The sequence below is a fragment of the Argentina silus genome (assembly GCF_951799395.1).
Source record: "Argentina silus genome assembly, chromosome: 1".
Taxonomy (NCBI): domain Eukaryota; kingdom Metazoa; phylum Chordata; class Actinopteri; order Argentiniformes; family Argentinidae; genus Argentina; species Argentina silus.
The window spans coordinates 10,233,644-10,255,804 of record NC_139655.1 but is presented as its reverse complement, the minus strand read 5'-3'; the positions used below and the strand labels follow the sequence as shown (position 1 = coordinate 10,255,804).

Sequence of the window (22,161 nt, the reverse complement as noted above, 5' to 3'; positions counted from 1 at the left end):
TCCTCGGACCATTCAGGTCTCCTCTTGCCTACTGGCCGGGTGGGGGGGGGGGGGGTCTTAAAGACTCAGAAGGGAAGAATCAGTCCCCTCAAGCTGAAAATCCCCCCCCCCTCCTTTGCAAGGCTTGTCTAGTGAAGCAGCAAACCCGAAAGAGAGGGAGAAGGAGGAGAGACATACTCTCTCTCTCTGGACTAGGAGAATGGTGGCTTATCTTTAATGACCAGTTTTTAGAAAGAGTATGCCTACTTGGATTGGTGTGGTGCTCTCTCCCCCGCAGCCACAGCCACACACACACGCACACGCACACACGCACACACACACACACACACAGCCCTGACAGAGACCAGGACTTTCACAGAGGAGTCTTTAATTTGGGCTTGGGCCTGGCCTCCCACACTGCACAGCCCAAACCACCCACTTACTTCCACCACCGTGCTCTGCTCTGGGAGACAAGAAGAGAAAGAGAGAGAGAGAGAGAGAGAGAGAGAGAGAGAAAGAGAGAGAGAGATTGAGCAGCTGTGTTTCATTCCACACCTAGCCTACTGAAAAACTTGTAGACACATATCCAGTCTTCTCAGATCTGTCAAGGGGAGTGAGCAAGGGAAGAAGGGTGTTTCTAGAATAAAACACAGCCTGGAGATACATTCACAGGCCTCAGCCGTCTTCTCTACTCTGCATTCCCAGCAGCCAGGAGGAAAGGGCCCTGCCCAGGCCTGTACTCTCACTGGTGGAGGAGCCAGGGGGATGAACTCCAGTCAACACACAGGAAATCCTGCTGGGGCTTTACTCTCTGCCAAAACACAAAGACTACCTGACACCCTACCGCATAGTAATGGACTACCTCAGAAGATAGCACAGCACTGCAGACAACCAAGCTTTAATGACACCTGGGTAGCATCTGGAGATTTAGTTCCTACTAGTTAACCTTAGTGGGACTAATGTGTTGTATTTTCCAAATGCACATTTCCAAAGTGTTTTTTCTGAAATAAAATGAGTGGGGGGGCTCAGTAGGTTAAATGACAGAGAGGTTTGCTACAGGCTCTGCTGAGGGGTTGCAGGACCTCCCTAGTGTATTTTGTTTGTGTGTGTGTGTGTGTGTGTGTGTGTATGTGTGTGTGTGCGTGCGTGCGTGTGCGTGTGGACAGCACAGAGCGGGGGTGGGCTGCAGAGCCATGCTCTGTGTCAGCATTGAGTTTGACATGGCTCTGTCATCTCCTCCCTGGAACACGCCCACTCTTTCCCTCTGTCCCTCTCTTTCCCTCTGTCCCTCTCTTTCTCTCTCTGTCCCTCTCTTTCTCTCTCTGTCCCTCTCTTTCTCTCTCTGTCCCTCTCTTTCTCTCTCTGTCCCTCTCTTTCCCTCTCTCCCTCTCTTTCCCTCTCTCCCTCTCTTTCTCTCTCTGTTGTCCACTGAGGAAGAGAGCAGAGGGGTGAATGACATCTTTCTACTCCCTACTTCCTGTGTCAAGAGAGATCCAAACACCCCTCTTCCTCCCAGAGTGGTACAAATCAAAGCATTCTAGCCCAACACAAAAGAGGTCCAATTAAGTCGTAAGTAAATATAAACACCTAACAGTCACAAAGTAGGCTGTCCCTTAGGAGAATCCCTCTAGTAGTTACTCGCACTAAACTGGGGAGGTGTACTTCAAATGTCTACATTTGGAACCATGTGGGCTTTTAGAGTAAGCATATAGCTAAGTTTTTCATGTAACTTGGTACACTAAGGCAATGTATGGTTGATCTCTGTATTCATTAAATGTACCTTGCATTGGCTCCGAAAAGGCATTTGGCAACCAAAGGTTTAATAAATATCAAACATACTGCCAAAATAATACAGACAAGAAAGGGCTTAGTGAATACACATCACAATCACAAAGCTGAATAGAGATGAGTCATGTAAGTATGAATGTTGAACCCTAACAATATATAGGAACCCTGGTGCCACATGGGGCTGAGACACTATATTGAGGAATACAAATTGTTATTCAAACTATCCAATTACATTACCTTACATGACATTGCACTACCTACATGATTCAAGCAACTCTCCTCTATTAGTTACTTTCTGAGTGGTATCTGAGTTTTTTGTCTCTGATGCCCCCTACTGATGGTTTTGAGGCAACACAGTAAGATGTTTTTTCGTAAGTCTGACAAGGACAAGGTGACGCGATCAGTGATGCTCAACAACATATGAAGTAAAAAGCTTATGTATTATGCTGAAGAAACAGGTGAGCCAAAACATAGGACATTGCAGATTGCCCTGGCATTGTATAGTTCGTTGGCATAGTTTTGGACATGACTACATTGCAACATCTTTAATCCAAGTCAATTTAATAAAACAAATAGTGATTGACAAACTGCTGGATAAAGACAGTAAGAACAGAACACAGATTAATTAGGATGAGATATCTTGAATAATCTACAAAGGAGGGACAAATCATGAAAACTTGACAGTTCTTGGAGCTGAGGTGTTGATAGCCTCTGTGTTTACTGAAGGTGATATTATATCAAAGAGAATCACAGCTTTCCCATCATGCCATCTGGGAGCGACATTGCAAGTTCCCACTGGCTCACATTCTCAGACAGTCGTGACAAGAGCACATAATTACTGAGTGTTTGACACAAAAGCATGAGAGCGATTTATCTCCTACAGGAAGAGATATAGCCAAATCACAGTTTACGTAGATAGAGGGCAGAGTTAAGGCTTGATCCCACAGCTGCAGTAAGAGAGAAGCCACACAGATAGAGACACCACACAGAGAGTCACGTAGCAAGCCCCCCCCCCCCCCCCCCCACACACACACACACACAGTGTGGACACATGTCTAAAGTGTGGAGGTATGCATAGGTCTCATCGCTGGTAAGGGTAACCACATCAGAGAGTAGTCTGTCTGTGTGTGTGTGTCTGTGTGCGTGTGTGTGTGTGTGTGTGTGTGTGTGTCTGTGAGAGAGAGAGAGAGAGAGAGAGAGATGGAGTGTCTGTGTGCGGAGAATGGTAGTGTGTTATCACATGCCTGGGACCAGCCCAGCCCCAACTTCCTGTCAGACACGCCCTCTCACATGATCAAAGCTGAAGGTATGACAGCATATGCAGGTGTGTGTGTGTCTACATCTGAGATCTCTTTGTGTGTGTGTGTGTGTGTGAGAGAGAGAGAAAGAGAAAGAGAGAGGGGGGGAGATAAAAGGAGAGAGAGAAAGAGCATTAGCATTAGAAGCAGAGACGGTATGAGGCCTGAGCCAGGTCGAGACAGAGACAGAAAGACAGATATACAGACAGTAACATCATGACAGCAGCGCTTTTAATTTATGTCTCCCTTTGAATAATCCCACCTAGACGGATGGCAGCTTTGATCCACTGACACCGGTATATTTCACATGCAGGGGGCATACCGCTAAAGCAGGGCTTCATCTGTCCCTGTAATTATAGGTAGAATGGCAGGAAATAGAGAGGCAGTACATGCTGTGTGTGTGGTGCTAAGGTACGAGGGATTAATGGAGCTCCAAGGAGCATTCCAGAAACAGCTCATTATTAAGTGCTGCTTGATCTCTCTCTCTGTTTGTCTATCTATCCTTCTCTCACATGCACAAACACACACACACACACACACACACACAATACAAGATGGGTAATATATTTTTAAGGAAACATTGATTATTGAAGAAGATACTATTTACCCACCATGCAAGATTGAATTGAAAAGAGTGATCTCCCTCTAGTGGCAGAAAAATGTAAAATAATGTTTCCAACAGACTTTCGCCCTGCTCCTTTAAGACCTCACTAAGCACCAAATTGCATCTTCAAATTGATAAAAAACTGTTTAATAATACATGTAATATTAATATTTGAGTGGGCCTTGTAAGTGTTGAAGTATGTTTCATCACTTTATGCAACACTAGCCTCTCCCATAGTCTCCTGGCAGGATGATGGCTGTATCTCAATCATTCTAGAAGGCATCCTTCCCTAATCTTCTTCCTTTCATGACCAAAGTCAAAGTCAAAGTTCTTTATTGTCACATACTCTGCGAGCAGGGCAGTGAGATGCTTAGTTCATACGGGTCCTCAACAGTGTTATACACAATATACAATAAAACATGCTAAAACCACAGTACTCAAATGGCATAGTGTGCAGAAGTCACAGAGTGCAGTGTTATGTGGTGTCTATACAGTAGACACAAAAGATACAGAGACAAGAATCAGGTTTTTAGACCCAAGAGACTCCTCAGACTGTGTAAATAGAGATCAGCTGGCCAGGCCTTGATACAAATGCAAACATAGGAGAGAATTAATCAATAAGAGCAGCTGATTGATGAACCATATAACAGCTCACTGGTGAACACTGATGATCATTCTCAATAAATCAAACCATGATGAGAATGTGACGTATAATGTGTGTCAGAAATAAATGTCATGTAGGTGTGGTCTCTAATCAAGAAATCATTATTTATAAAGTATGTTAGTTACTGGGCCATACACACTGATGTTAGAAATGGGTACATCCACTACATTAGATTGAATAAAGTACATTCCGGAAGGGGCAAAAATATACTTGAGAGCGTTTCAAAGATTTGTTGTTTTTTTTTAAACATGGAGAAAAAAACATGAAATGTGGCCACAGTGATAAAGCTTTTATCATGTTAGGGCTGTTTGAAGAGAAAGCGCCTTGACTTACAAGCTTATTTTCTCTCAGATATAGAGACGGAAAGAGGTCAGTCCTAAGTCTGACAGTGCTAAACGAATTACTCTCCATAGAGACAGACGGAGGTGCAGAAGGCCTGAGGTATCTGGATCTGCTCCTCTACAAGCCACTTCATTCATACTGACATATGAGCTCTCACACGCATGCACGCTCGCACGCACACACGCACACACTTTAGACATGGAACTTAACATCTACCAGAAAGAGTACCCTGACTTATGCTTCACTGAAACACACACACAGTAGACTATGTGACATGCTCCCTTGAGTCTAACCCTATGTTCATCACCCAGGACTCACCCAGGGTATGTGTGGGGATAAGAGCAGGACACAGGCATGTAAACCCTTGGAGGGTCTTAGGGTTGGTCTGTAAATAGAGCATGGGCAGGCGGGAAGGCTGGCAGCATATCTGGCGTGATCAGGATGAATGGCATGCATGACTCACTCACTGATGGCTCCATCAAGGGGAGGGGCTGCAGACGACTGGTCTGTCACACAGGACCTTCTATCTATCCCATACTGCCCTGCTCTGACCAGCAACTGACGCTGACCGGGTTTCCAATAAGGCTTAACAGCTGAACACCCCCATCCCCTCCGCCCCCTGGCTGTTATTTTAACTTTCCAGATATTTCTAACACACCCTGTGTGCTCACGCACTATACTAGGCCTCCTATCTTGCCTCTGTTAAATGTGAATCTGTAGGGACCAGTGCTGTAATTTGGTGCCAGACTTTTGTTGTCGTTTGTTGTACACCTGCTATCCCACATCAAAGATATGCCACTAACATAGACTGGGAGTTGGAAGAGGTTCAACATTTCTGGGCCGACACGAGTCACACTGAGCACTCACTGACAAGGACAAATAGCATGGGGGGCCATTCACAGTATGATGACAACATATTTTCAGATTTAGGAAAGAATAATGAATTGTGTACAACAATACAGTAAAGTTAGTTTTACAGAGACAATGACTGTAGGCTAATCCATTGTCACGGTCAGCCAAGTCAAGCACAGTAAAACATTCACTTATTATAATTACTATTATTATTATGATAATTATCAGGTTATCACCACCTGATGTTGTTGTCACCGTCATCATGGTTTTCATAACTAATTTTCTAGCAAACTATCCTTTGTTGATGCTCTAATGATCAAGCATGAGTAAGCAGAAAGACTGTAGGATGGGCAAGAGGCCACCTCCCCTGGCACAATCACTGAAATCATCGCTGCACAACAAAAACTGAACTAATAAGAAACACTGATTCAAATAGAGAGGAATAAAATATTTTACTCACACAAGCGTATCCAGTAGTCACACATACCCCACAATTTACAGTACAAATACTGTAGAAATGTCATAGAATGTTTCGCTTTCTTGAACTACGGCTTCTTTGATTTGGTGCTTGCACTGTCTCTTCCTTTCTCTCTGACGAGATTTGCGCATTCGATCTTATTACAGGATGGGCGCGCGGCAGTGCCCGCGCTGCGACCCTCTCTCGGAATCACACGCGCAGGTGGGACAGTCCCGCTGGCATCAGCAGGGAAGTTTCCCCAAACAATTCCAAACTTATCACACTGATTAGGCGAATTCCGTGCCAATCTAACGGTATCTACACGATACAATTATAACATCTCGCTCTGGTGGTAGTGTTTGAGCTGGTAATATGTAGAGATCGCTTTACATCGGTAGGCCTTTCTCTTCATATTTGATACCGACATGTGAAATAAATATTTACACGTGTAATACATACACTGACTAAAGGTTTATGCCATCCACTCGATGTACTAGGCTACAGTAGATCAAACACTGTATGCCCCCTTGTGGTCGATAAGCTTTATGATTGTAGTTGAAGGAGTTCTGAGTGGATGTGAAGGGATGCTTTGTGTTCCACCCGCCGGTGTATTCCACTTTTGTGTTTGGAAGCGTGTTTATGTCAGTGACTCTATCTGTGTGTGTGTGTGTGTGTGTGTGTGTGTGTGTGTGTGTGTGTGTGTGTGTGTGTGTGTGTGTGTGTGTGTGTGTGTGTGGTCAGCAGAGTCAAGAGAGAAAGAGAGAGCGTAGATGTAAGTGGGAGAATGAGAAATGGTATTCGCTGCCCAACATTGTATTTCTACTTACGTTGAATATTATCTACTATTGCCAGCGACCCTAAGATGGTCTACAGTAGATCAAACACTGTATGCCCCCTTGTGGTCGACAAGCTTTATATATGTAGTTGAAGGAGCTCTGAGTGGATGTGAAGGGTATATCTCGGAAGTGGATTCCTCCTTTCATCTCAATACAGGTTTGTTATTGCGATATAGCATAAGTTAACTGGACACTTGCCTCCACCAGAATATATCTGATCAGATCAGTGCAATTGAAGGAAATGAGACAAGGAGAGAAGCCCACTTCCTAATTCTATCAAAAGCTTCATAGTTTTAGTCAATTCCATTTTAATTCCGGTCAGTTGATTAGACACATTCTTTCTTCATTGAAAGAAAATCAATTAATGTCTGAAGGTAGCCTACTACTTTGCCTCTAAAATCTTATCATAACCTATATTTATTGAGTGTACGTCTGGAACGATGAGAGGGAAAATAATCCCTATGTATTCTAGTAATTTGAAATCAATTAATTTGATGTAAAACCATGTATCTATTGAGTTTCTGGGGGGAACTGCAGTGATGTAGGCTACTAGGTACCATACTCTCCATTACTTTCCAAAGCTCTGACCCTCTCATTCAAATGGCTGAACTAGCAGATGGCCAATCCACAGTGTCCGATGGAAACAACATGAAACAGAGATACGTCAGCCTTTTCAATGTCATAACAGGCAGAGCTCTGAGCTCTCCACTAAGCCTTTCATATTTCATTACACTCCCTCGAGTCTCAACAAGGAGTTTCAATGAGCTTCACTTCATCTGCTCTGAATACGAGCTTTCCCCTCCTGTTGCCTTCCTCCATACCACTGCTAGCACTACTGTGAAACCATGAGAGCCAATGTGCCGTCAGACATGTCTGAATTGTCTTTCCCCTGTCAGTGCAGGGGCAGTCAAATTGCTATGCTGAATTTAGCCCCTAGGGGCAGTGTTGACCAGTCTTAATCTTAAAGTATAACAGTTTGAGTTGGTCTCACATCATCCTAAAGGACCCTGATGCCTTGTTCCAGGTTCATGTCAGAGATCAGATGATGATTTAATTTTATACCATCTTTTTTCGGCCCTTCACCCCACTAAAGGATGCAACCTTTTGCATTTCACTGTATACTTGTATGCACGTGACAAATAAAGAATCTTGAATCTTGATGTGTGTTTTGATTATACTTAACTAGAGATCAGATGAACAACACTTCCTCTAAACCATATCAGCAACAGAACCAGACAAAGATCCAAACACCTGCCTCAAGGAGACTTGTTGCTTGTGAAACATCAGAGCCTATTAGCATTGTCTAGTTAACATAATTTAAACAAAAAGTAGTATGTCTCCATTTGGGATGAAAAAAACAGGTGTTCACCGTTTTAGCATTTAGTGTTGAGCTTCTGCTCTGTCTAATTCAGGGCTGCAGGAAACCCATAGCGGTTAAATAAAGAAGCCTATTATCATACTAGACCCGTGAAGGAGGAAACAGCTCGTTCCACCCGATCTCTCTGTACGACTGAAAAATAGAAAAACCAGAGACTCCACGAGAGATGCTGGGAAAACGAGAGACGCTAATTAAGCTTGGGCAGTGCGTATAGGGGATTAGAGAGACGGGGAGTAAACAGCGGTGAGAGAGAGAGAAAGAGATCCGCCGTGGCATATTTCCCTGGCTTTAGATCTGCATGCACTAGCTTTAATTGAAGGTCACCTCACAAGGAATGGGAGCGATTTCCCCCCTGTACCTAATTACTATTGTGGCTCCACGGTGGAAGCAGGAAAGCAGTTTACTCCTGTTAGAGGTGGGAGGGGGGGAGACGGAGGAGAGGTAATGAACATCCTTCTACGGGCAGATTAAAAGAACAGGATAAGTGTCGGGATGGTGTATAACTTAACTGGAAACGACTCAGGGTGGAAGAGCCAGAGGGATTAACACGCTGAAATCCTCACATTAACCGATTGGTATGGATTTTCTGGAGCTTTAAAAGAAGATTCGCCACAGATTGTGTTAAACCAATCCAAGGGAGCAGATGTCAGGTCGAACACGACTATTACTGTGCCACAATTGCTATCACTGCGGGGGGAAAGAGAGTAAAAGCAAGCAAGAGAGAATAGATCAAAAGACAACTTTCAGTTCTGATTTCTTTCTTCTGCTTCAGGATTAAAATGATCATCAATAATAATAGGAGGAACAGCAAGACAGGTGGGTTGGAAACAGAGAAGCTGCTACAGTATGTCTCTCATCACCAGACTATGATACATGTTGAAGTTGGGGGGGGGGGGGGGCTTGCTGCCTGCTACTGTGAAATTTCTATCCATCCATCCTTCAAGACATCATTCAATATTCACCATGCCAACTCTTTCACTGTTCCTATTTGCCTCCCAGCAGCTCTCCTGTAAAGCGGGGATGCTTTGTGTTCCACCCGCCGGTGTATACCACTTTTGTGTTTGGAAGCGTGTTTAACTCTATCTGTGTGTGCGAGTGTGTGTGTGTGTGTGTGTGTGGTCAGCAGAGTCAAAACTCAAGTGATTGCTGAGAGCAGTTACATGAACTACAAAGTGCATGTCTGGGTCTGTCTTTCCATAAATACACCGTCTGCTCACAGCAGAGAGAGAGAGTGTGTTCATGCAAGTGGGAGAATGAGAAATGGTATTCAGCTAAAGAGCACTGCTACATATTTCTACTGACGTTGAATATTATGCACTTATTGCCAGTGACCCTAAGATGGCCTACAATAGGCTACTGTAACAACAACCATACAATCCTGACGGCATTTAGAGAGAGGAAACAAAAAGGTATGAAATTATAAAAAGAAATGCATGAAGGCAAGTGTAAGATTACACTAAAGTGTAGTTATGGTTATGACTGGGAGTTGCGAGAGATAAAGGAGAATTGCCTATTAATTTAGCTGATGCAAATGTTAAAAAACATGAGAAAAGTCACAACAGGTTCATTAAACCATTACAGCATTTGGAGACATGCAGGTTGAATTTGTTGCACCACTGTAGGCTTGTTGAGTGCTTAGATTACAATATCATAGGCACTTCAGCTCGTGGTTATATTAATTACCTACGAGTGATAGTATGCACATTTTATTTGTCAAAAATGATTATCCATTCCAACAATCGCAGGGAAATCCTGATTGGCGAGGACAATGGACATATGGACATCTTAATATCATATTCAATTATGCCCACCCACTCACGCTAACTGACCGAAATTACCAATTTAACAGCCTGCGCAGCACTCTTTAGTCTAGCAGAAGCATATTGGGGCTCTATGAGGTGCATACCAGTCTGTGTGTGTTTGTATCTGAGATAAAACAAGTGAGTGAGAGAGAGAGAGGGAGAAATGGTCCTAATTCTTTGATTCAACAGAGGGGACATGGAGAGTGTAGCTAGCTCTGTGGGTGATACAGACAGTCAGAGTCAGACAATGCTGGAGAGACACAGATAGTATGACTTTATCAAACAAACCCACTGTCTAACTGTGTGTGCATATGTGTGCATATGTGTGTGTGTGTGTGTGTGTGTGTGTGTGTGTGCGTATCCACTGACCTCTGTAGACTGTTAGATCCAAATCAGACAGTGTTATCAACCAGAGGGTTGCTGCCTTTCAAACTGAGACTTCCATACACCTGAATAATGAGTTATGCATTATCTACACATTTGTACATACCGTGCATTGTTTTTGTTTACATAGAACAGATCCACACAACAGTTCCATGCCTTCCAAGCTATTTTCTGTTTTCTGTACATCTGTTTACGTGTCACTCGGTGGGGAGTGTGTCCTGTGCTACACACACTGTTCCTCTTATCTCTTAACCTGGGGCTGCAGGCTGATTTACACAGTGTGTGTGTGTGTGTGTGTGTGTGTGTGTGTATGTGTGTGTGTGTGTGTGTGTGTGTGTGTGTGAGAGAGATTGTGAGAGAGATATAGAGAGGGAGGGAGAAAGTGTAGGGACTACACCAGGCCCAGACACTCCACTGTGAAGAGGTCTTTACTCCTCTCCTTCAAATCCCTCTCTCCTCTATAAGCACAGCCTCTCCCACAGAGAAAAAGGTAGAAAATTAATTACTGGGAGTGAGGACTCAGGAGGGGAGATCTGAGGATGTGATGAATTACAAAGTGCCAAAACCATGACAGTAATCTGGGCCAATCCCCTACTGCGCCTGGCTTTTCAGTGCTTAATAATGTTATGACTGACACCTAGCCCTATTCCACTCTCCTCCTTTTTTCCCCCCTTCTCGCTATATTTCTCTGTCCTCTCTTTCTCTCTCTTTCCAAATCCTACAGAAACGTGTTCACCTAAGTTTGACTCCAGGAGCCATGACTGGAAGTGAATGAAGGTTCACACACAGCAAATCAAATCACAGAAAACTATAGGCCAAACTGAGAACTGAGCATAGCCACAAAAATCATCAACCAAAGGCCCCCATTGAAAAGACAAAAAGCTACTTTTTTACAGAGCTTTCCAAACTCATCCGGGGCTTGTTCAAAATTTCAAGTGATCAACATGACAAAATCTGGCTCATCAAATTAATCTGCTTTAAATGCCCAACAGCTGTTAATGCTGATCGCCACACACACACACACACACACACACACACACACAAATACTCAAAAACATACAAAAAAAACTCTCCAGCTGGTGTCAATTTGACTGGGGGATGATGGTGTTACCTTTACATCACAAGCAAATTAATATTGATCGCTTTCCAGGCAGCTCCTTCAGTCCAGACAAGGTGTGTGTGAGAGAGACATGAGCAGCACAAGAGGATATCTCCACCTGTATCTGATCATGTTCTGTCTATCTGTCTCGCCAGTCCAGACAAGACGTCTGGCCCATAAGCAATGGTGCTGGTGCCACTAGCACTTCATATGATGAATGATGTCTATTACTCTCAGTTCCCCCTCGCTACCTCTCCCTTAGGGAGAAGAGCTCTGAAGTCTGTATAGACACCACCGTGCTGCCACCGTGCTGCCCCCTCTGTCTTCTGACAAATCTCTCCTTCCAGATCAATATTACCATTAGAAAACATAGAAACATCCACGACTCCTCGAGCGCCTTTAATTGCGCGTGTATTATTAGTATAAACATGAACACAGCACATTTATAGATGCCCCTACACTACATCATATTTCCCTGACTTTATTAAGCAATGAGGAAATCATTATCCTCCACAGTCTTAGAGGGAATCAATTGAGCTGGATTTTAAATGGCACGAAATGAATGTTTGCTCTGAATCACGCGGAGCCCTTTAACTTGACTGAACAGGTTTTGCCATCTTTACAATTTGTAGTAAATGGTTTTAATTAGCTGACTGTAACCTCATCGTCTGGGTGGAAGAAAGCGCTGGGTTTTTAATCTGGATAGTTAAACAGGAGCGCTGGAGAAAACGACTGTGCTGCTCCACTGTATGACTCATTGGATACAATGTAAGAGGAGATGGTGAATTTGTGGAGGAAAAAATAGGAACGCCAACTTGGAATGCCAACACCACTCAACATCAATACTGCACGCACTAATGCTCTACATCAGTGCATAGTGGACGAGGAGCAGAGGGGCTAAAATAAGGCCCAGCCAGAGACCTCCAGAGCATGAATAAGCTCTCAAAGCCAGACGCAGTGGAGAAGAATGCATAGTTCTGCTGCTGAGCGTGGATGTTCTATTCATCATATTGTATCCGTGTGAAAAGTTCTGAGGTTATCGGTGTCTTTCAGTCTGTTTCGGAATTCAACAACTCTACGGCAGTGACAGAAACAGGCTACCCGCTCACCAGGTCTAATGGTATGGTCCAACCTGCCTGTTTATTGGTAGTCACAAGTAATACTTTTGTATTAATATTACATACACTATATGTATAATGCATAACATACAGTATGGTACATACTGTACTGGCTGCATATACACTCACAAAACACTTTGTTAGGAACACCTGTATACCTTCTCATGGTGGAGGTGGTGTAATGGTGTGGGGAATGTTTTCTTGGCACACTTTGGGCCTGTTAATACCAATCAATCGTCACTTGAATGCCACAGCTTATTTGTTGCTGATCATGTGAATCCCTTCATGGCCACAATTTACCCATCTTTTAATGGTTACTTCCAGCATGATAATGCACCATGTCACAAAGCAAAAGTCATCTCAAACTGGTTTCATGAAAATGAACATGACAATGAGTTCAGTGTTCTTCAGTGGCCTTCCCAGTCACCGGATCTGAATCCAATAGAACACCTTTGGGATGTGGTAGAACGGGAGATTCACAGCTTAAAAGTGCACCTGAAAAATCGGCAGGAATTGCGTGATGCGATCATGTCATCATGGACCAGAATCTCAAAGGAATGTTTCCAACATCTTGTGGAATCAATGCCACAAAGAATTGAGGCTGTTTTGAGAGCAAAGGGAGGCCCTACCCAGTATTAGTATAGTGTTCCTAATAAAGTACTCGTTGAGTGTATAGTACATACATACTGTGAAAGCATACATACAGTACGTATGTATAAATGCATACCTTATTACCCCTATAGCCCACTGGTTGGCCACTGACCTGTGCTGCTCTGGATGGTCCTGACAGTAGTGGTGGTCCGGGGGGGTGAAATGGCCCTCATGTTGCCCACGATAACCCCCTCCTCCTCGTCCTGGGAGCAGCCCTTCTCTATGGCACGTACGTAGCTGTGGCTGCGCATACGGAAGCAGCCTGGCATGGGCAGGTCCAGGGCATCCACCGCCTGAGACTCCATCTCACTGAACACTGACTCACACACAGCCTCAATCTGTCCATTCACCTCCACCTCACTCACCTGTAGGGGGAGATAGAGTGCACGCGCATACACACACACACACACAGGCAGGCACACACACACACACACGCACGCACACACACACACACGCACACACGCGCACACAGGCCAGTCCAGGGCACGGCAAAGGGGAACACACAGGTTAGAGACGCAAAAGCCTGTGAGCTGCCACACTCGTTACCAGAGTGGAGCACAAATAAAGAGGTAAAACATTACGTTTCGGAGTGCAGGGGGGAGGAACATTTGTGGGGTGAAACTTCAGGGCCACCAACAGAGTGCAGTGCTACAGGTGTGGTGGCAATACAAGTGTTTAAGGAAGTGTGTGTCTCTACTTGGTCCTTCTCGGAGGAAGAGTGACTCAAACGAACTTCAGGAAGGAGAACTCAAAACTTGACAAAATTAGGACATTTAACAACTGCTAGGAGGTGTGGGTTGGAGGGGTGGGGATTTGCAGAGACGGAGGAGAGATGTGGGGTATGGGAGACATTGGGTGGGAGCGCTGTGACTGGAAGATTGGTAGTGGGGGGGACATTAAAACTAGGTGCTTCAGATTACCTATTGGGATGGCTTCATGTGACTGGGTGGAGAGGGCAGCAGAACATGTGTGGTATACATATTGTGATAGGCACAAAACAAGTGCAGAGCTTGGAGTCAGGAAGCTTTCTGGGCCTCTTCTTATTTGGTCCAATACTGTGCCACACCATCCACCCCCCAACACACACACACACACACACACACACACACACACACACACACACACACACACACACACACACACACACACACACACACACACACACACACACACACACACACACACACACACACACACACACACACATCTACAATAGCCACAGCAAATTCCCTCTCCTGCAGGGCTGACTGGGCTTTCTTTGTAGATGTCAGTGGTGGAGTGACAGCTCCCCTGGGCCATTTCCTGTCTCAGTACTGGGCAACACCACAGCCGTAGCAGGGGCAGCTGGGATGCCTGGAGGCTCCGTCCCTCTCCCCTCTCTCGGGCCCCTTCAGAGGCTGCTGGAGGGACACACCTCCAGAGCTCCAGTCACACCATCCTCCTGCCACTCCAAATGAGTGAGGACAGGGACTCCATCACACACACGCCAACATCTTATTGAGAAAATACCCACGACAACCACTAAACAAAAACAACTACACTACCTGGAGTGCCTCCTCATCCTTGCTCGCCTCCTTTACACAGAAAGATAAGCGGATGTTTCTTTATTAAAGCGCTCCACCAGTTTACATGGCAGTAATTGCTTTTAAACAGTGGTTGTGATGCATTACTGTGGTGGGGACATAAATCAGGCTTGTTTTAAAGGTGTGCCGTGAGAATTAAGTATCTGTTGTACAGCGTGCTGCTGTATACAGCACACTGCATTACAGAGTACATATTATCTGCTTAGAAAATTCCCCGGGTGTAACTTGTGTGTTTCCTGGCTGTTGAAATTAGTCCTGTTTCATCTCTAATGAGGAAGACTTATTGGCCGTGCTTCTCGAGTATGCCATTGGACATTGGAGAAAGAATAAGCATAAGAGTGGGATCAGGGAGAAGGGGGGGGGGGGGGGGGGCTTCCTCTTGTCTAATTAGCACATTCGAATTTGACTGAAGACAGAAAACATCCAAATGTTTGGAGATGGTTGGGTTAATTTAACACTTACTCTCCTCCCATGGTTTCTGGATAATTGTTTTGACGTTAGGGTTTTGGGGGATTTTCCTCCCCCCTGCACGGCCATGGAGGGTAAGGACAGAGGGCTGGGGGCCGAGGGGGAGGGTACAGGCCCCCAGGGGCACCAACCTGGCTGATGGTGCTCATGGCTCTCATGTAGCTCTCGTTTCGCGAGCGGAATTTGGGCGAGGCCAACAGCCCTGCCGGGTCCAAGCTGTCCAGACTTCTATTGATGGAAACCTCACTCACCGCCCGCAGGTAGCTGTGGCTCCGGATCTGCAGCTTGGGAGAGTGCTCCGTGGAAATCCTGAGAGAGAGAGAGAGAGAGAGAGAGGGAGAGAGAGGGAGAGAGAGAGAGAGAAAAGGAGAGTAAGTGTGCATGCATGGGTACGTAAGGGAGAGCCGAAAGAAATGCAAAAGAAAGACAGAGGGAGGGAGAAGGAGAATGAGAGGGAAAGAGGGGGAGAAGGAGAGAGATATGTCTGTCTGCTGGACGAAAGCTAAGTATCAGTCATACATTTTGAACTGAACAGACAGACAATCCAACAAACAAATAAACACACACACATGCACACACACATGCACACACACACACACACTCCTGTGACTCTCTACCTCCAGGTCCAGTCTGCCTTAATTATGTATGCCCTCCTTAAAATAGAGCGTGGTTACCACGGCGAAGCAAACACGATTACTCATTCTTGGATGGATGGAACGTGGGGTGAATTAGGGGCACAGAGGGACCGGTGCAGTGAGGGGTGGAGACGGGAGAGAGGTAGGCATTGAAATAGAGGTAAGGAGAAAAAAGGGTAAAAAAATGTACCCTTATTCAAGTCAGCCCGAACTAATAAATGAGACCCTTCTTATGTGTCATGGGCTGGAAGTTAATCATAACTCATCATAGCATCGCAAGGTGTCTTTGTTTCCAAACTACTGTCCCAGCACACACACTCTGAAAACTGTATCTACCTGTGAAGGGAGTCCACCTGGTCACATAAGTAAACTTTTATCCAAAAACATTCTGTGGGCTTTTATATGACCATGGGAAAAAGAGCTAGCGTATAAATTGATTTACTGAATTGGGTACACTAGGGTAGTCAGGGAAACCTCTCTATCCAGGCTCTCCTCTGACTGAAAACGTTTAGGAACATGTTTATTGTGTGCGCTGACATGCCAAACCCAGGTCAGCATGACCTCTAAAGGTGGTCACATTGTCCTAGGCAGGTCCTCCATACAGTAGGAACAGGTCATCTTTAATGAACACCTGCTCCTCAGCGCTCCTTTGGCACTCTGTGTCTCATACTCCACAACTGCACTGCCATCTCCCCCTCCCTCCCCCTCCCCCTCCCCTCTCCCTCTCTACCGTCTTCATGAGAGTCTTGGGTGTGAGTGTGTGTGTGGTAGGGGGGCCTAGATTTTTTTATATAACAAAAAAATAACAAAAATCTCAGCCAGAAATAATATAATACTGTTAGTATTTCTCTTTCATAAACGGTAAGGTTGGCATTGTGTATTGGGTTAAAATAAATATCTATAGCACATACTGTCAATGTACTCATCACATAACTTGTGAACAAGACAGTCAACTCCTGTTATAATACCCTATTATGTTCTGTGATATATTCCATCATGTAAGGAACAATATGTGACATGCTTAACCATGACTATGCAGAGTAATACATCGTCTAGGAAACTGGTGACCCTCTCTATCTCCGTTGAGCAGCGCGACATTTTTGTTTGTTTCATTATCTCACAAGTGGTTGATGGTGCTCCCCAGGCCAATTAAAGTCATTAATTGCCCCTGTGCTGTGGTGATATTATATTATTATATATTATATAATAGGCAGAGCGCTGGGCTCAACTAGTAATGATGACGGAGCTCCCTGAGGTAGATTAATTAATATTCCCCTCCTATAAAGCTGTGTATTACAGTTAATCTCTAAAATGAGATGAAAACAGAGTTTTCTTATATTTGCTACGGGTGTTTGTGTCCTCACTATTTTGTTTCACAGCAATAATAATAAACAAGAATTACGTGATCAAGCTGTACAGTATATGAGTTGATAATGGACAGACTCAGTGCTCAGACTTACAAATACCATATTATCTATTGCTCATTACTTCTTTCAACAATAACTAATTACTTTACTTATTACTCCCTGGGAAAAGTAATCTGTTACACTACACGTTATATTACTTTTGTGTAACATCCAAAAACATTGCGCCATTTTTCATCTCCCTCACTAAAGCAGTTGGTAGTGGTGTGTGTGTGCATAAACAGGAACTATCGAAGAGGAGGAAAACAATTCAAATCTGGGGCTGTTTATATTGCACCAATAGAGAGGAGAGAATAATAATCAAAAATATTTATTTGGATCAATAACTGTATAAGGAAGGGAATTATGAACAACCTATTCCTTTGATAAGTAACTGTCATATTATTACTTAAATTGGAACAGTAACACTCTTATACTGTATTACTCGTTACCGCAAAAAGTAAATGTTAAAGTAATATTATTACTGTAACGCATTACTTTGTAACCCCCAACTCTCATATAGATGGCATGAACAGGTTCAGGAAGTGGAGAGAGTGGTAAGTGACTTCAAATGAATGGAACAGAATTAGACGCACATAGATTCATTCATTGTGATAGGAAGTAATGTTCTCTAATTCAATCTTCTATCTGCCTGTCTGATAGGATTGCTGCCTCTATCTGTGTGTGAGCAATTTAGCCATTATGTATTTGTGATGTCATTGAAGTCTTTGGAGTCATAATGTTCTTGGTCCATGATTCCTTGCAGAGCTTTCATGCTGTTTAATATTTCATGAACACAAACAGTGAGACAAAGAGATTTGGAATGGATGTCTCAACACAGAAATTCATGAAAATTATTAAATTAAACGTTTCCATCTAAAAACATTTATTCTTCAGGGTGTGTACAACATAAAGTACTATTGTAACATAACAATTAAACAATAAACCTTGTTATATTGTAACATAACAAGGGCCATCTGAAGGTTATCGAATGTAGGTCGATCTCAATTACGTGTCTATAAATCAACTATTTTCAATTACAGTATGCTCAACATGTTTGCAGATGCAGATGTCAACCATGAACATGTAAACATAGAACAGGACAACACATGAAGGGGCACTGAGTGTCAAGACACAAACAAACAAATCCTGAAGAGTAGGAGGTAACAGCTTTGAAACACCTGCCCCAAACCCCACCCCCCAATTCCCCTGACACACACACACACACACACACACACACACACACACACGCTGTTGGCATGCCCTCAACCAGAATGCACTTGAACATAAATACACACCCAAATGCATGCATGCATGTAGACAACACAGACACATAAATACACACGCACACACACACAATCCCCCCCATGTCATTTCGAGTAGTACTCACTTGAGGGTGGTCATCTCTGTGAGGGAGGGCTGGGTGGCCTTCAGGTAGCTGGCCCGCCGCGCCTGCACCTTGGGCGACGGCTTGGGGCTGCAGTCTGAGTCACCACTGTCCTCCTCCGCCATGGCCCTGATGTAGCTGCCGCTGCGCATCCTCCGACATGGGATCTCGTCGTCCTTTCCCAGGGGAGAGAAGCCGCTCCACTCGTCCTGGGGCACCTATGGGGGAAAAGCAACGGTGACCCATCCGTCTCGACACACAGTTACTCTGACACCCTATTTTTATTGGTCTGGATGGACCAGAACCTTAAACTCAAACCAATGGTCCAATCATTTGAGTGGGGTGTATTTGAATCATACCGTCAGGGTGTTAAGAGGCCAATTGTTGTCCCACCAGCGACGCATGCAGCTTATTAAACGGAGGAGTTAATTGTTGTGACAAAACGTCTGAAATATCCAACCCTGTCTGCGTCTGAGCTTTTCACAAACTCTGATGAACGTGTAAAGAGAGGCAAAGCTATCTCCCCACTCTCTGCCGAAACAGAGACAGAGAGAGAGAGAGAGAGAGAGAGAGAGAGAGAGAGAGAGAGAGAAAGTGGGAGAAAGACAAAAAAAACAAAGGAGGTTTTGTTCAGCATGAGCACTGCACTAGTCCCCGATGTGAGTGGCTTTAAGGGCGCCAACATGGAGGTGAAAGAGAGGAGAGATAGAGAGAGAGAGAAAGAGTCTGAATCATAAACTGCTTGAGAATCATTCAACGGTCTGGTAACTAGGGAACCAAGCCGACCTTGACGTAAGGGGCAACAAGCCAAAGAGAATATCCTGGGACCTACGTGGACTCAAATGACATCAATGTTGCACGATGTCATCAATTACTTGCCTGAATAAAGCTGAGTTTCAATGGATGGAAAAAATCTGCATGCAAAAGATATTACACAGGCAGGAGCGCTGTACCAAATGTATTCAAGAGGCTCAATGCACTGCAGGTGAACTTTGACCTTCGCCGTGGGACATGGCGAGGTGATTGGCTGGGTGTCAGTGTGTGTGAACAGGGACAGGAAGTGAGTGTGTGAATGGAGAGGGGTCGGAAACAGGATGACATCCAAGCGGGGGAACAAAACAAAACGTCACTCCAACACACTGGAGAAGTTGTGCACTTAGAATTCCAAAGTAGATGCAGATGAACATGCAAGCTGTCTTTCCTTCCTCTCTGAAGAAGAGGGGGAGCGGTGGCTCTTTCAAGACAGGAGGAATGTTGCTACTGCAGGGACCACTTCCCTCTTGATCTGTACCGCTCATTTTCCAAGCTTGTAAAATGCATTGCTTCTCTCTCTCTCTCTCTCTTTCTTTCTCTCTCTCTCTCTCTCTCTTTCTCTCTTTCTCAGAAAAATAGCTTCTCCTCTTTCCGTCTTCTCCTCTCCCTCCTCAGGCTCATATTTGCAGCTCACACAGTGATTTGAGAGAATGTATATGAGCTGAATCACTTCCTCTTTTATCTTTTTTTCCAAACAAACACAGAGAGAGAAAGAGAGAGCACAATGGGTCCACAAGGCTTAGGGATATGTATTTTTCTCCTCTGTTTCTGTTTTCCCCTCTCTCTGATCTTCAGCACCCTTCACTAGCTCTCTGAGTGTCTGTGACACACTCTACTGTGTACAGGTACTGAAATAGCTCCCAACCAGGTACTAACCAGGTCCTCTGCACGATATCAGAGCATGTTAGCCCACTGAGCTAAAGCCTAGGCATCAGCTTTGGGAGCTAACATGGGTATTCAGGTCTTAAAATAATCGTGCAGTTCACCACACTCTTCTTCACAACATATTGAAAATGGTGATCTCAAAGAAAACATGCTGCTTATAGCACACAGTATGAGTTCAAATCATTGTTAAGGCTGATCCAATCATGCAAATACACATAAGTAACCATGTGAACATCCTGACCTCATCACATATCAAGCAAGCACATTAGTGGCTACAGATCCACATGCACAAACACACAGACAAAATAATAATGCCAAAGACACATGACATATGGATTGAAGTCCCAATGACCAGTGAGCAATGATGTCCTTATGACTGCCAGCATGATGGTTAAAGGGTAGGATTAGCTTCCACATTCCACACACAGATGGCGGTCCAGTGTGAGTGTCTGATAAATACGTAGAGAGAAAGAGAGAGAGGAGGAATCTGCACCTCTTCTCCACATCTCATCTCTAACTCTCTACCCCACATGGAACAGTAGACATGCAGGATTGTGTAGGTATGAGCGTTTGGAACATGGAGGTGGAGGGAGGTGTTATGGAACACTGCGTGGTTGGGAGGTGGTGGGGGTGGTGGGCATACCTGGAGAAACTGGCAGGTGCGGCCCTGCTGGCACGCCTCAGCTTTGACTATGGCTTTGTCTACGTTGACCGAGGCCTTCTGGTAGACCTCGCGTGCCCTGCTCACCGTCAGCGTGGACGACCAAGAGCTCTTCTTCAGCAGCTGCGCGTCCAGCCCCCCCACCTGCTGCAGCCCACCGGCACACGTCGAACACTTGACGTCGTTGTTGCTGCGCGATGTCTTGAGCGAGTGGGCGCTGATGGTGTTGTAGGCCTCCATGAAGTACTGAGACTGGGACTTGTCTGGGCGGCGGCCCATGGTCATGACGCCCGAGGGCGGGCCGCCACCGTGCTGGTGGTGGTAGAGACACATCTCGTGGTCCAGCGTGTCGTCTGAGCTCCAGTAGCCAGAGATGGCTGAGCGCATCTTGGGCTCCGACTTGCTGCGGTCTTTGCTCTTACCACGCTTATTGTGCTTGAGGGTGCCGGAGGAGGAGGAGGGGGGGTCGTCCGGGCTGGCCTTGCTGCCGTTCACCCTCCCTCCGCCCCCTCCACCAGAGGGCCCCTCCAGGGAGTGGGACTTGGTGAAGAGCTTCTGCACCGAATGGACCAGGTGGCGGATGCGTCCAGGACTGTCACTGCGCTGGTGCTCCACGGCCGTACGTTTGTATTGCAGCGTGTGGTAGCCGTCACGCCGCACTGGTGCCTGCCGCTCAAACTGCTCCAGGAGGTTGGGAGGTATGCGGTTGTTGTTGTTGCCTCCACCACCACCCTTACTGCCCCCTGCTGGCCCCCCAGTGTAAGGCACCACAGCGCCACACTCCTCCTTCAGCTCGTGGTGGGAGCTGTAGTGTCTGCGGGGGAAGGTGCTGCTGGCCACGTCTGTGAAGGGCCCACACTCCGACTGGAAGGAGCTGCGCTGGGCATAGTAGGGGTGGTCTGCCGGGTGGGTATCGCTGGGGTTGAGCACGTAGGGCCGGCGGTCTGAGTTCAGGGTCAGAGAGTCGTAGGAGGGGTCGCAAGTCACCGTGTGGTGGTGGCTGCGGCTACTCGACAAGCCTTTCATCGTCATCGTAGATGGTGGGACACACACATCGAACTGCTACCAAGGAAG

The 22,161-nt window shown here is 45.4% G+C and overlaps 1 protein-coding gene across 3 annotated transcripts in view; it reads right to left on the bottom strand.

Moving 5' to 3' along the window:
• Positions 1-22,119, bottom strand: part of dlgap1b (discs, large homolog-associated protein 1b) — a gene marked incomplete at both ends in the record, with an annotated part of 35,729 nt that extends 13,610 nt beyond the window's left edge. For 2 of the 3 annotated variants that reach the window (XM_083677216.1, XM_083677217.1), the window contains 4 exons: positions 13,365-13,617; positions 15,435-15,612; positions 18,732-18,946; positions 21,070-22,119. In XM_083677216.1, coding sequence (XP_083533342.1) covers positions 13,365-13,617; positions 15,435-15,612; positions 18,732-18,946; positions 21,070-22,119 — 1,696 coding nt within the window. The remainder of the gene's footprint in view (positions 1-13,364; positions 13,618-15,434; positions 15,613-18,731; positions 18,947-21,069) is intronic. The other variant, XM_083677218.1, reaches the window with a different exon arrangement.
• Positions 22,120-22,161: the final 42 nt, after the last annotated feature.